Source organism: Crocodylus siamensis, chromosome 1 (genome assembly GCF_052110815.1).
Source record: "Crocodylus siamensis isolate JL-2025a chromosome 1, ASM5211081v1, whole genome shotgun sequence".
Taxonomy (NCBI): domain Eukaryota; kingdom Metazoa; phylum Chordata; order Crocodylia; family Crocodylidae; genus Crocodylus; species Crocodylus siamensis.
The window spans coordinates 140,853,950-140,868,642 of NC_143395.1; the positions used below are offsets into that span (position 1 = coordinate 140,853,950).

The 14,693-nt window shown below is 45.9% G+C and overlaps 1 protein-coding gene across 1 annotated transcript in view; it reads right to left on the bottom strand.

Moving 5' to 3' along the window:
• Positions 1 to 466: 466 nt before the first annotated feature.
• The window catches only part of LOC149873414 (uncharacterized), a 50,144-nt gene continuing 35,917 nt past the window's right edge, over positions 467 to 14,693 (bottom strand). The window contains exons 3-4 of the mRNA XM_090031498.1: positions 1,480 to 1,533; positions 467 to 1,289 (exon numbers count right to left, since the gene is read on the bottom strand). Of these exons, the coding sequence (XP_089887624.1) occupies positions 793 to 1,110 (318 nt within the window). The 5' untranslated portion in view covers positions 1,111 to 1,289; positions 1,480 to 1,533 and the 3' untranslated portion in view covers positions 467 to 792. The remainder of the gene's footprint in view (positions 1,290 to 1,479; positions 1,534 to 14,693) is intronic.

The following is a 14,693-nucleotide window of genomic DNA, read 5'->3' on the forward strand; positions in this document are numbered from 1 at the left end:
TTGGTTCAGATCACTGTCCCTGATTCGATTCGGTCAAATCTGAAGTTTTGATGCTGATTCAGAAAATCAGCCCCCTGTGCTCCTGTGGGATACTGCAGGCACCCCAGCATCTCAGTGTGCATGAGCCGCCTGGTACCTTGAGGTAAGTAGAAAAAAAATTTAAAGCTGCATCTATGTCCAAATCGCCAAATCTTTCCGAATCTCTACAATTTGATATGGAAAGATTAAAGGGTCCTCTGATTTGATTTGGATTTGGAGATTCGGCCACCAAATTAGGCTGAGTCTCCACCAAATTGAATCAGGGACCAAAGCTTCATACAGCCCTAATGTCTACACTGTGTGATACAGCACCAAGCAGATTGACTTTTATTAGTAGATGTTTTGGATGGGGAATCCAGGAAAAAGATGACAAAGCTGAGCTGGAAATACAAAGTGCCCGAGCAAGGGACTAACAATCGAGGGATGGGGGAGAGGAGGGGAACGCGACTAGGTTACATACGATACAATGTTAGCCAACTAAGCCCGGGGGCGGGGAGATGTGGGAAGGGGGAAGGGGAGGGGGGGGTCATGACACTGAGAGGGAAAGGAGATAGATACACACATACCCGTTACAGTGGTCTGCAATGTTGGAGAAGTTGGCTTGGAGAAAGCTTCTCAGTCCATAAAGTCCGATCGCGGGGGTCCTCTTCGGGTGGGGCGGGGTCGTCGGTGGTGGTGAAGTCCTCTCGACGCGAAGCGAAGCAGGGGGGCGGTTCAGGCGGCGGTGTCCTCTGGGTCTGGTCCGGCAGCGGCTCATCCGTAGGGGTCGGTGTACTGGTGGTGGCCCGTGATGTGCTCCATGTAGATGTCATGGGACCAGCGGATGGTGTCAGACACCATGAGGCAGCGCATCAGTTTGGCGTAGCGGCGGGAAACGCGGCAGGTGTGGAGGACACTCTCGTTGCTGGGGTCCCAGGCTCCGAGTGTCCCCATGATGAGTGCATCCACTGTCACGTCGTAACCGCGGCCCCTCAGGGTGTCGGCAAGTGGGGTGTACTTCTCCTGCTTGCGAGCCCGGGCGTCGGTGAAGGCTTGGCGCTGGTTCTCGAAGGGGATCGTGACATCCACCATCACGATCTTCTTGGCCTTGTGGTCCGTGACGACGATGTTGGGGTGCAGCTGGCTCTCGCAGCCCGGGACAGTCCGGTTCACGGAGATCTCCCCCGCCCCGGCTGGGATGGCCCACACCAGGCAGTCCTGGACAGCATTGTGGCACAGCTACCAGGCTCTGGCGTGCGGCTTGCAGCTACCTTGAGTCCCAGAAGCAGTGTGGCAAAATTAGTAATGAATGCCACCCAGACTAATTAGCATCTCAGTCAAGGAAATTAGCCCAGGCAGTGTGCTGTGCTAATGCTGCTCTACTGCTTCTGGTTTTGGAGGAAACTTGGGCTATGTCAACATGCACTAAACATAGGTTCCTGGTACCACTGTGGTGCTTACATTCTTTATTGCATCTGGCTCTCAACCCCCTGTGCTTCAGTTCCCAATCAGTCCCTAAAATAGAATCATAGAAACATGAAAAATGGGGTTGTGGGGGTGGTTATGGTGGGGTGCGGGTGTGGGAGGGTGTGCATGTGGTGGGGGTGTGTGGAGGGGGTTGTGAGGTGTGGCTTTGTATGTGGGGTCATAAGGTATGTTGGGATGAGTATATGTGGGGGGGCTGTGGGGGTAGGGCTTGGGTGTGTGAGGTTTGTGGGTTGTGAGAGACGGTGGGGCGGTGGGGGCCCTCCCCACACTCCCAAATGGTTCACAGCCCCTGGTGCTGGCAGCAGCAGCAGGTGGGAGCACTCGGGGCACTCCTACCCTGCACAGGCACTGGCACCTGGTGGCACGTGCCCCAGCCAGTGCTGTGCATGGGGGTGAGTGCAGCCTGCCCAGCTCACTTCTATCATGGAGCTCCATGCAGCGGCACTGGGGGAAGCCCCATACTGGAACCGGCTGCCTTGCCTCCCCTCTGCTGTGCAGATCCCAACAGGACCGCCAGGAGTGGAGGGAGCCCTGCCCCCTGCTTCCCCACAGAGTCCCGGGACCTGCATGGTGGGGGTGGGGCTTCCCCCAGTCCTGCGTGAGTGTGGGAGCTACAGGCATACTGCACAGAGCCCCCATGATAGAGATGGCCAGGCAGGCTGTGTTCCTAGCCCCCATGCGGAGTGCTTGCTGGAGCCATGTGCTGTCAGGTGCCGACACCTGCACAGGACATGAATGCCCTGAGCACCCCCACCTGCTGCTGCTGCTGGCAGCAGGGGCTGTGCACCATGTGGGATAATGTGTCGGGGTCCCCACACTCCTCACCCTCCCTCATACCCACACCCTGCCCAGCTGAGCTCCATGCTGTCACCACGCCCCTGGGCGCAGACTCCATGCTGCCCCCAACCCCAGCCCCACGCTCCCTGCCCTGACCCAGCCGCAGCTCCCCCCCCACCCCTGCCCCTTCTGCTTCCTTACCCTGCTGCCCAGAGTGAGCTGGATGGCGAGAAAACCAAGCAGGTCCTCCTGAGGCAGCTGTAGCAGTGGCAACAGCAGTCCCACCAAGAAGCAGCTGCTGGCAGGGCTGGGCCCTTCCACCAACAGAGGTGGGAGCAAGGCACAATAGGGTATGTTGGGGAGTGTGTATACCTGGATGGTTCATGAGAGGAAGGGCTGGGAGGGGTACAATTCATTAATGGGTGCCCATGGGCTGGATGAAAGTGCCTGGAGTGCTGGATCCAACCTGCAGGCCATACTTTGCCTGCCCCTGCTGTAAGGTGCACTAGAGACATGTGACGTTTAGTACATAGATGAGGCCTTTATGTCCTATCACGCACTGTTCTGTCTTGATGAGAAAGATCTTCGGACCATAGGAAAGTAAGACTGTAAAAGACCTCACAAGGTCTAGTTTGTCCCCTGTGCTCTTAATGCAGGATCTTAAGCACCCCTGACTAAACCATTCCAGCCAAGTGTCTGTCTGTCCGACCTGCTTTTGAAAATTTCCAGGGACAGAGATTCCACAACCAGCCTGTTTCAGTGCTTGACCACCCTCATAATCAGAAAGTTCCTCCTGATCTCCAACCTAAATTTCCCCGGCAGCAGCTTGAGGCAATTTCTCAGTCTTGTTCCCTATGGCCAAAGTTAAAAGCCCATCTCTATCCTTTCTGTAATTTTCTTCAGGTATCTGAAGACCGTTATCAAATCTCCCCTCAGTCTTCTCTTCTCTGGACTAAATAATCCTAGTTCTTCCAGCCTTTCCTCGTAACTCACACTCCCCAGGCCTCTATTTATTTGTGTTGCTCTGCACTGGATTCTTTTCAATTTGTTCACATGCTTCTTGAAATGTGAAACCCAAAACTGGGCACAGTATTTCAGATGAGGCCTCCAGGTAAATAAAGCAGAATTCACTTCCCTTGATTTTCAGTTGTAGCAGTTAATACAATCCACTATATTGTTGGCTTTTTTTGCAACAAGAGCACACAATTGGTTTATATTCAGCTTATGGTCTACTGCAATAATTTAATCCCAAGGGCAGAACTTTGCACTTAAACTCATACAGTCATAGAAATTTAGGGCTGCAAGGGACCTTGAAAGATCATTGAGTCCAACCCCCCTGCTGTGGGCAGGAATACTGCTGAGATCAAATGATCCCAGCAAGGTGTCTGTCCAGTCTCCTTTTGAAAACTTCCAAGGTTGGGGACTGCACCACCTCCTTGGGAAGTCTATTCCAGATTCTGGTCACCCTTACCGTAAAGTTCTTCCTTACATCCAACTTGAAACCATCCTCTAACACAAGGGCTGTCTGGGGGGGTACTTTGAAAGGTCCCAGGGGTATGGGGGGCAGGCAGGGATGGCACGCTGCCACCCCACGCTGTTGCCTCACAGAAGCAGGGCCGCACAGACACCATGCTGCCACCGCTCACCACCTTCTGCGTCCGGCCCCCCACACTCCACTTCTGGATGCTTGCCACCCCCCACACACACACTCCACATCTGACCGCTCGCTTTTCCCCCTGGGGTACATTTATTAAAAAGGGGACAGCTGGGGGTACACTTATTAAAAAGGTTGAAAAGCCCTGCTCTAACAGTTTATTGTTATTGCCCCTTGTCCTCCTCTGGGACACCCTAGTGAACAGTTTTTCTCACAGCTCCCAATATTCACCCCTTATATACTTATAGATGGTCATCAAGTCCCCTCCTCAGTCTTCCCTTCCCCAGGCTAAACAGTCCCAGGCCCCTTAGTCTTTCCTCCTATGGTTTGTCCTCCAGGCCCTTAATCGTTCTTGTTGCCCATCTCTGGACCTCTCAAGACTCTCCACACTTTTTTTGAAGTGCAGCAACCAGAACTGGACACAGTACTGCAGCTGGGGTCACACCAGCGCTGAGTAGAGAGGAAGTATCACTTCCTTAGCCCTACTCACAATGCATCGGCTAATGCATCCCAGTATGATATTAGCTCTGTGGACTACAGTGTCACACCAGCAGCTCATGTTCATCCTGTGATCAACCATAACCCCAAGGTCCCTTTCAGCCATTGTGCTGGCTAGGACATCTCCTCCTAACCTATATTCATGTCGCTGGTTACTTCTCCCCGGATGAAGCACTCTGCATTTATCCTTATTGAACTCCATCGTCCTGTTCCGCCCACCTTTCCAGCTTGTCAGGTCCACTCAGATCTGCGTTCTGTCCCCTAGCATGATTGCTTTTCCCCATAACTTAGAATCATCTGCAACTTGGCCAGCATGCTTTCTACATCTTCATCTAAATCTAAGTCATCAATAAAGATGTTGAACACCACAGGGCCAAGAACTGGACCCTGCAGGACAGCACTGGCCACCACCCACCAAGACAATACAGACCCATCCACTAAAACTCTCTGGGGTCAGTCCCCTTGGCTAGTTCCCAAACCACCTGACCATGGACTCTGCCAGCCCACAATCATCAGGGTTTTTTTTATAAAAGCATCATAGCGAAGGCCTTTTTAAAATCCAAGTATATGACATCACCCATGTCTCCCACATGGAAGCGGTTCATTACTTGATCATAGAAGGAGACGAAGTTGGTCAGACATGACCTGCTCACAGTGGAACCATGCTGGATATCCTTCAGCATTGTGTCTTCTGCCAGTCTCTCACAAATGGACTTCTTGATTACCTTTTTCCAAAAGTTTACCTGGTATTGAGGTCAAACTGACTGACCTATAGTTTCCCAAATCCGCCTTCCTCCTCTTCTTAAAGATTGACTTCACACTGGCCCTTTTCCAGTCTTCCAGGACCTCTCCCTTTTGCACTTAAAAGTGGGTTTTTAAACCTAGTGTTTCAATAATTGACACAGCACTCGGCTGATTACTAGCATAAAGGCTTGCTTTAATAACTACCAACAAACTATAAAACTAAATGATAGAAATCAATAGACTTTTCCTTAATATTCAATAAATGCGCTATTACAATCCTTGTATTATCTTAGCTGCAAAGAGATCTTTAACCAATACAGGCAAGCAGCTGTTCCTATACAGTGTTACAGAGTATAGATCCTTCACTCGTGTGCTGGATGGTGCAGGATGGCTTCTTGATCTTCTCTGGACTGCACACCTTGCTGGCAGTTCAGTCTTGCTTTTTATACTGTTTTAAATGTATAGCTTCAAAGCATTTTCCTTGATGGCTGGCTGATTAAAGTCTGAAGAAAACAGGGTGACCATCATCTTATAATTGTTAAATTGCCTGGCTCCTGTTTTTGGATTTGTTTAGGTGTAAAGATTTGCATTTTTTTCAGCCACTGCAATTAAATGCGATGGGCCTTGAGTGGTCAAACAGGATACCTAGAGGCATTGGTTACCAGACCTGTCTTTGGTTTATCAATGGGGCAAATTGGCAATAGCTTGTACCAGTGATGGTCTATTTACAAAACTCCAGACGTACATTGAACAATTAAGACATCTGTAATGCTTGGACATTGGATGCCTGTTTTGAGAAATGTGAGGATGTTACGTACAGGACATCTTTCCTGCATCTTTTACATGTTTTGCTTGAAAGGTATATTTAGTCTTTTGTCTTCTTTAGTTGCTAGTTCAGTTGAAATGTATACATAGTTTCCTTTAGTTACACTGGCTCAGCCTTTTTCTCTTTCGTAACTTGGAGATACACATGTGATGAGTGTGTCAGGTCTCTGCCAACAATTTTCCTTTTAGAGGAACCATCACTCTTTTTATTTTATGGCATGGGTCTGGTATTGAGTACCACAAGCTCCTCTCTCTCTCATGCCTAGTGGGTTGCAAGCCATTAGCAGAATTTGATATTGTTTGTGGCAAGCTTGTTACTACAACCCACTCTTGCCCCATCCACCGTCTTGCATTTTTGTGCAAGAGACACTGTCCAAGCTTTCACAGCTTTCATAGCCAGCACTCCCGAGCACCACAAGTCTTCAAATACCTTCGCCAATGGTTCTGCAATGACTCTAGCCAATTCCCTCAGCACTGTTGGGTGCAGTCCATCCGGTCCTGTGGACTTGAAGACATTCAGCTGCTCTTAGTGCTCCCTCACAGTGACCATTGGTCGGCAGTTATCCCACTGCATCAGTCTAGTATCCAACCAGGTGGATATGCAGGAACACAGATGCAAAGTATTTATTAAACAGTTCAGCTTTCTCCTGATTGTCTGTTATCAGCTGTCCTGTCCCATTCTGCCAGGACCCCACATTTCCCTTGGTCTTCCTCCTGCTCCCTGTATACCTAAAGAAGGACTTAACTGTCATTGATTTCAGTCACCAATCTGATCTTGGTTGCTGCCCTTGCCTTCCTTATCCTCTCCCTATAAATACAAGCTATACTTGTGTATTCCTCCTTGTTTCCACTCTCCGTAAGTCTCATTTTCTGTTTTAAGTACTCCTTGACTCCTCTGGTAAGCCAAAAGGGCTTCCCAGCCCCTTTACCACCTTTCCTGCATACAGGAATGGACCTCTTCTGTGCTCTGAGGATTGCTCCTTTGAGAAACAACCACCTTTCCTGAACTCCCTTCCCCTCCAGTCCCTCTTCCCATAGGGTCTCTCCCACTATTTTCCTAAGCTCATTGAAGTCAGCCTTCCTAAAGTCAAGCAGCTCTGCCCTAGTGGCTAGCTTCCTGATAGTGAATTCTATCATTGCATGGTCGCTATCTCCCAGATTACCCTCAATCCTCAGATCTCCCATCAGGTCATCCCCTTTGGCCACAACCAAATCCAGAAAAGCCTTCCCCCTGGTCGGCCCATTCATTAGGGTATCTGATAAACCTGAAGTGGGCAAGGAGCATCCAGCGTGCCACAGAACTTCCCAGTCTGACCCTGTACGCACCTTCCAGAAATAGAGTGTCTGCCTGCGGGTTTGCCTTCAGAGTTTCTCCTGTACTAAATAAAGTTCTTTAAGGTTCTAAAAACCTGCGTGACTTGTCAGATCTGGCCGAGTGCTCTTCCCAGAAGGTGTCAGGGTAACTGAGGTCACTCGTGACAATCAGGTCCATGTTGAATTTCTCCTGGTAGATTGCAGACCAGTTTTACAATCTAGCTGGGTCATTCTGGAACCTAGCCCTACCCTCCAGAGTTTCTGCAGCTCCACTCAACTTGGGGTCATCCTCAAATTTGCTTAAGCATGTATTTAATCCTATTGTCCACACTATTAATAAAATTATTAAACAATACTGAACCCAGGACAGACACCTGGGGAACCCTGCTTGATAACTCCTCCTAACTAGACATTGAGCCATTGGTGACTACCCATTCAACACAATAATCTAATCTGTTATGTATCCATATTACAGGACTTTCATCTAGTCTGCTGGTATATTTCTTTAGTTTGTTAATGAGAATGTTGTGGTCAAAACCTTGTTAAAGTCAAGGTATATCACATCCACACTGGCCCAATGATTCATCGTGATCACGCATTATGATCAGCACCTAGTCTGCTCTGACCTCATCATTTAGGCATTTGAATACCTGTACTCGGATGCAAGCATATGCCCTGCTGTTACCACAACCCTTGTCAAATTTGGAATTCTGCTCAGCCGTACTACGAATCCACTCTTTCCCTAAAAACAAAAAAGTGAAGTGCTACTATCATTTTCATATTATGCTGACCTAGCCATAGTGCTGTTGGACAGACTATAGTACAATTATTGCACTTCTCCAATACTGTTTCCTTAAGTGCAACACATTTTCTGCAGAGAAACACCAATAGTTCCACTTCCTTTTCTTTACCCATACCAAGAATTTTTATTGTGAGAAAGATGAGATCCTGAGAGCTGACCTTTAGTGCCATGGTTGTTGTTGCAAAACATTTGTATTACAATAGCACTGAATGCCCTTAATGAATCTGGAGTTCTATTGTGATAGTTACTACATATGTATATGGTAAGATGCTACAGATGTATATTAAGACACTTGTCCCAAAAAATGCAAGTGCACTACTATTATTTGTGGCAAAGTTTCTAGTTCTGAAACAGTACAAGATAGTTTTCAATTGGGCAATTAAAGAACCATGACTGCTGTCTACCACCTGAAAACCAGGCCAGGGTTTTTGCTTCCATTCACCCAGTCAGGAGCTGAACCTTCACATATTTCAGATTCATTCTTATTATGCCTACTATGGCCATGTTACTAAATGCCTGAGGTTGTGTTAAACTGGTATCTCTAGGGCTTGATACCATTCTCCCTCTTTTCACAGTTTGCTTTCTTCTCCCTGGGAAGTGGTATAGCTTAAGTTTTTGGTCCATATATGAAGATGGCCAACATGAAGTTGAGGGCCTTCTGGTTCTGAATAAAGTAAAGCTCTAGTGAAAATAGGGGATTTGGAGGGCTCCCTGTTTTCTGAAGACAATTCCAGCTGAGACGATATATTTGATATAAAAGGGATTACTAGAGATTTGGGAATAACAGCTGAAAGAAAATGACCCACTGTCTGACAAAAATGCAGCTCCATACACTTGATTATTTTGGTTGCCCTTCTCTGTACCTTTTCCAATTCTACTTCTTCCTTTTTAAGATGTAGAGACTGGAACTGTGTATAATATTCAAGATGTGGGTGCATCAAGGTTTCGTATAATGGTATGATGATGTTCTCCATTTTATTTTCAATTCCCTTCTTAATTATGTCCAGCATTTTTGGCTTTTTTTGGTTACCACTGCACACTAAGTTTATGTTTGAGATAACTGTTTACAATAACTCCAAGGTCTCTGTCCTGAGTCATAACAGCTAGCTCAGGACTATGGTTGTATGGGATGATTTGGATAAGGTTGATCCTGCGTCAGGCAGTGGTTTGGACTAGATGACCTCTGGAGGTCCTTTCCAGTTCTACTTATAGCTTTATGACCATGACTCAAGGGAATATGGCATGAGGATGGGGTAGACTTGAAGAACACTAACTTCATTTGAAACACAACGAGATATTTCTGTTTTAATGAACCAGCACTAGTGAGAAAGCAAGCTGCTGTTCCTGGAGAAGGAAGGTAATTATATGTGGATGTTCAAAGAATATTTTGCATTAATGTTTCTAAAGAGACAGGGCATAGAAATTCACCCTGTTTTCCAAGAAAAAAATGAAATTAATTTACTTCTCAAGACTGTAGACCTGCACAAATGTTAGAGTCCTATGTTTTATTCAAATAGGAACAATCTGACTGGACTGCTTAAAACCTGACCACTTCAAAGGCTTCAAAGATATCATTTGCAGGCCTACATAGACAGCGGGATAGATTCCCAGGAGAGAAGGAGGTGGGGTCTCTGCAAGACTGAAGCTCCCTGGTACCAGAGACTGGAACTTAAATGCTGAAGTGGGAATACAGAGAAGCCTGAGACTCCTTTGAATATGTACTAAGAATGTGAGACCCACATATTCTGTAACTTCAAAGGCTTGAGCCTACCTAAGCAAGGCTTAGGGATGCTAGGTTGAAGTATGCTTCCTGTATATGGAATCAAAACATGTGGCAGAGGTGATATATTTTATTAGAACAACTAGATATTTACAAAAAAAATTCTTTATTTTCAAGCTTTTGGGCACAAGCAACCTTCATCAGGCATAGGAAATTGCAAAGATTGTAAAAGTTCTCCTAGGTAGAAATGAAAATTCATATTCGTATGAATTCATATGAATTTTTATTTCTCCTTAGAACTTTTACAATCTTTGCAATCTCCTGTGCCTAATGAAGGATGCCTACGTCCAAAAGCTTCCAAATAAAGACTTTTTTTCACAAATATCTAGTTGGTCCAATAAAAGATATCACCTCTCCTACGAGTTTTAATTCATTTTGTCTCTAGACCAATATGGCTACAACCTGGATACCTGACTTCCTGTATCATTCATCTCTGATTTAGTTTATCTTTGTTTTGCTAATTTGTGTCTAACATAATACAACACAGCCTGCCATGGGGGAACACAAAGAACCCTTCAGCATCCCAAAAGGCAGGTCCTTCTCATAAGCCTTGCACAACAGGCACTCAGTGAAAGGCTCAGACCAATGAGTCCTGTCCCATAGATGTGGGCATGCTGCCTTACTGTTTCTTTCTAAACACCAAGAATAGCCATATCCTTTCAGCACACAAAACACTAGCTAATGTAAAATCTCCATATGAGAGCAGAGTGCATCAGACTCATCTTATGCCATATAGATAGAGGCATAGCAATTTCCCACAGCACTCTGTGTAGAGTGCTGACCACTGTGGAGCTGGAGGCAGGGAACAAAGACTCTTACCTTCCCCGGTTCTCTCCACACTCCAGCAGCAGCTTGTGCAGCTGCAGTAGCCTGTGCTCTCACTGTTGCAGCTGAGGAACAAACTCAGTAGGAGGTACCAGAATGCCCCCATTGTCCCACACCATGTCCCCAGAGTCTTTGCTACAGCAGGCACAGCTGTACACTGCCCAGCCATAGAAAGTTGGGACCTGTAGTATATGCAGAGGTTGAGCTGAATGGTGCCACTCCCTGGGATTTTTGCCATGGGAGGCATAGCTGGACACTCAGTAGAATATCTGGGGTAGGGAAGCAAACAGGGCACCAGAGTCAACCCACAGGGAGCCCATGCCACAGGGATGGTGCAGTTAGTATACAGGGAGCTGGTCCCTCAACTTCAAAAGCCCTATTGCAACCCAACAGACTATGGAGTGTAGGGCTGCCCAGTTTCTGTGACTGTGCAGCACTGGGATGCACCTACCATAGCAAAGGTGATGAGGATGGTGGAGGAGACGGTGGAGGTGATTCTGGCACCCTCTCTAAGTCAGTGCCCAAAGGTGTCTCACTTGCCCAACTCTAGTTATGCCACTGCAGGTAGAAATAAAAATGCTGTCCAAAATGGAGAATGTCATCGTGCACTGGCAGGAAGCCTTTTCGCATTTCAAAATAAAGAACACAGAAACCTGAACAATAACGTCCAACAGCTACGTCCCCCAGAGCTGTGAAGTTGATAACTTATAATGACTGCAGATAAGCAATTATAAGGGGCCAAATGACACCTTGTGACAGCTGGCATTTCCATATTTCCTAAACTTTCTTCGTGACAATTGTTCATATAGCACCTTTCACCCCAACATGTTTTAGAAATGTACACTGGAATCACTGTGCCAAAGTGAGGCCATTTCTGGAGTGAGGGCTGAGGAGCAGTACGATGGGGCACCATTCTTGGCCAGTCCCTAAGCACGACTGAAATAAAAAATATTAAAAAATATAAAAAACACTATGAAAACACAGTAGTTTAAAAAGAGCTGAAGAGATCCACATCCAAGCATGTCCTCCTAGAAGTTCATGCAATTGTTTCAAAAAGTTAATTACTAATAATACCAGTACTACTATTGCTGTGGGAGACTCTGAAACATAATCATCCTGTTCCCATCTGGTCAGAAGACAAATTAGTCTCAATCAAGTTAGGTCAAGTTCATGTGGCACACTAATTCCAGATTTTGCACTTTCTTCCTCTTCTCACACTCCCTTGAGAGCATATTGAGCAAACAAGAAAACCCCCTCACTCTGTATTCCTGCCCACATTAACTGTATGCAAGCCTTTAAAAACTTTAAGAAGAAGAACCAATTTCCTAGATTTTCCTTTTGCAAGAAGCTTTGACGAATATTGGTTTTGGTTGGCTAGTCGGTTGGTTGTTGCACTTGCTGTTCCTGGAACTGGTGGGCAGTTCCTCATAAAGTATTTGCTTCAGGGCTAGGCTATTTTACTGGTAGTCAGAGTTACTATATTTGTCAAATATAGTCACTTTTGAGGGGAAAAACTGAAGGAGAAAAATATGCTGCAAGAGAAAGTGAACTGAGCACACACTGGGTAAGAATTTAAGGGATAGTCAGATACACAAATCATTTTAAGCTAAAAGGGGTGGGGAGTTACCATGCGTAAGCTTTTCCACAGTCACTGTTTTCCATCTTCTTCTATTCTGTAATAAGAGGAAGCTAAACCTGGGTAGCTTATCCTGACCTATTATAAATACTCTATTATATATGGTACATGTATGCAGAATACAGCTACTCAGGATTAATACATTTTGCAAAGCTCAGTTTTTATTACTGCCCTTAAGCACTGGTCAGCTAGGCAAGATTTTCTAAACCTTAGGAATCCAGGGATGTTGGAAATGAACACCTAATTTTCCCAGGTAATTGCACAAAAAAGCAGACAACTACATGTTCAGTTTTGCATGTATCCCTGCGCTCCTAGCATTTTAAAAATCAGGCAGCACCATTCAATGCAGAGAAAAATCATTCAGACAGGAGGTGATGGACACTATTGAGAAAAAATAGTACTGAAATACCATGTGTATTCAGATAGCTCAGAGGCATTTAAATGTCACAATGAAGGTTGTGGTAGAAGAATTTAAATACAGTTGAATAAATGTTATATTAGAAATTGATGTCGAGATCAAGACCAGTGAAATGCTGTTGTGACATACTGTGTGCACAGTCAAACACATGCTATGTTATGACAACTGAAATCTATTGTACCTCACTGGCAGCCACGTCAGTCTTTAACACACATTGCTTGGGAACTTTTTCTTTTAATTCACAAGAATTTATTTGGTTCCTCTGCTTTACACAGATAAATACATCTCATATACAGACAAGATTCGCTTATATTTTAAATATATCCCTGCACGTGTGTATTTCTGTTTTGTGTATGAAACCTAAAATGACTTTCAAACTATAACTGCAGCACCTTATGGAAACATTTGAAAACTCTGACAAAGGGTCACACTGTCATGTATCATGCATATGATTTTGGATATTGATTTAGGGACATGTTTTTATACACTTGTTAGACAGGGTCTCATTCTGAGAGTAGACCTATGATTTCAGTGGGATTTCCTGTATAAATAAAGTGTTCAGAATCTGCCACACAGTCAGTTGATCTCCATAAACCACCCTGTGCAGATGGTTACTGTACCCGTCTATGTGTCCAGAGACAGTGATTCTACAACATTCCTCTGACAGATTTTTTTTCATTGTATTAATTCCTCTTACTCAACTCTCTTTCACCATGTCTTTATTCAGGTCATCCAAATCCAGTTAGGTTATTTGTGCCCAAGTATAATATAACACTCTGTGTCATTGCAACAATTTCTAGGTCCAGCTCCTAACTCACTTTCCAACCTTAATGAAACAAGGAAATCAGAGGATAAAGATATTAAGTGACATGACCTAGGTCATGCAGGATATCTGTGACAGAGCTGGGAATAGTCCTCTGAAAATTTTGAATTCCTTTGTGTTGCACATAAAGGCTGTTCATGCTGATCTTAGATTTCTTCCTGTGTTTTTGTGCTTACTGGGCACATCTACACAAGACGCTTTACTTGAGATTCAAGAAAATGACTGCACAGTAAGCATTACCATCTACACGTGCCAATGCTTACTGCACAGTAATTTGCTGTAATCCCAAATAAACTTGCTACTTGTAACTAAAAGTAGCAAATTCACTCAGGAGTAATTACTGCACAGTACTGAACGTGTAGATGGCCAGCTGGGAACAAATGTGCTCCTGGTCAGCTCAGCTGCAGGGGGAAGGAGATTGGTCCCTGACCCTGGGAGCTGCTGCTGCCCAGGTTGGCTCCACCACCAGAGCCTAGGTGGGGACAATGTCCCCCTGCCTCAGCAGCAGGAAACTCCCAGCCCCCACTTTGTAATTGTGATCGGGATCATGGAGCGGGGCCTGGGATTTCCCTGCTTCTGGGGCAGGGGGACATTGTCCCCACCTGGGCTCTAGTGGCAGAGCCTGCCCTGGCAGCAGGCAGTTCCCAGGAGCAGGTAGCAATGTCCCAGCCCCTGCTAGAAGAGAGCCATCTCCTCCTCCCACGCTCCCTGCCATGCCTTGGGTTAGCACCCAGAGGGAGCCTAGAGCTCCCCCTGGCACTGCAGAGGGCTGGTGCAGGGTGGGTGGGGGCGGGAGCAAACTGATGCCATGACCAGCAAACCTGCTCCTGCTTCCCTGCCTGTGTAGACGCCTGCCCGGGGTGGGTTTACTCTAAAGTAAATTACTCCAGAGTAAACTCACCCTGGAGCTTTGCACATGTAGACACACCCACTGTATTTCTATCCACTTCTCAAAAAAAGCCTTTTCCATTTTTTAAAAAATGTATATGTTTCATTACACCCTGCTTCAGTACTATAGTAATTTGCCCTTTTCCCTTACAGTTAAGGAAATTCTGCAACACACTACAGCAAAGGGTCTAAATGCTGCAGTA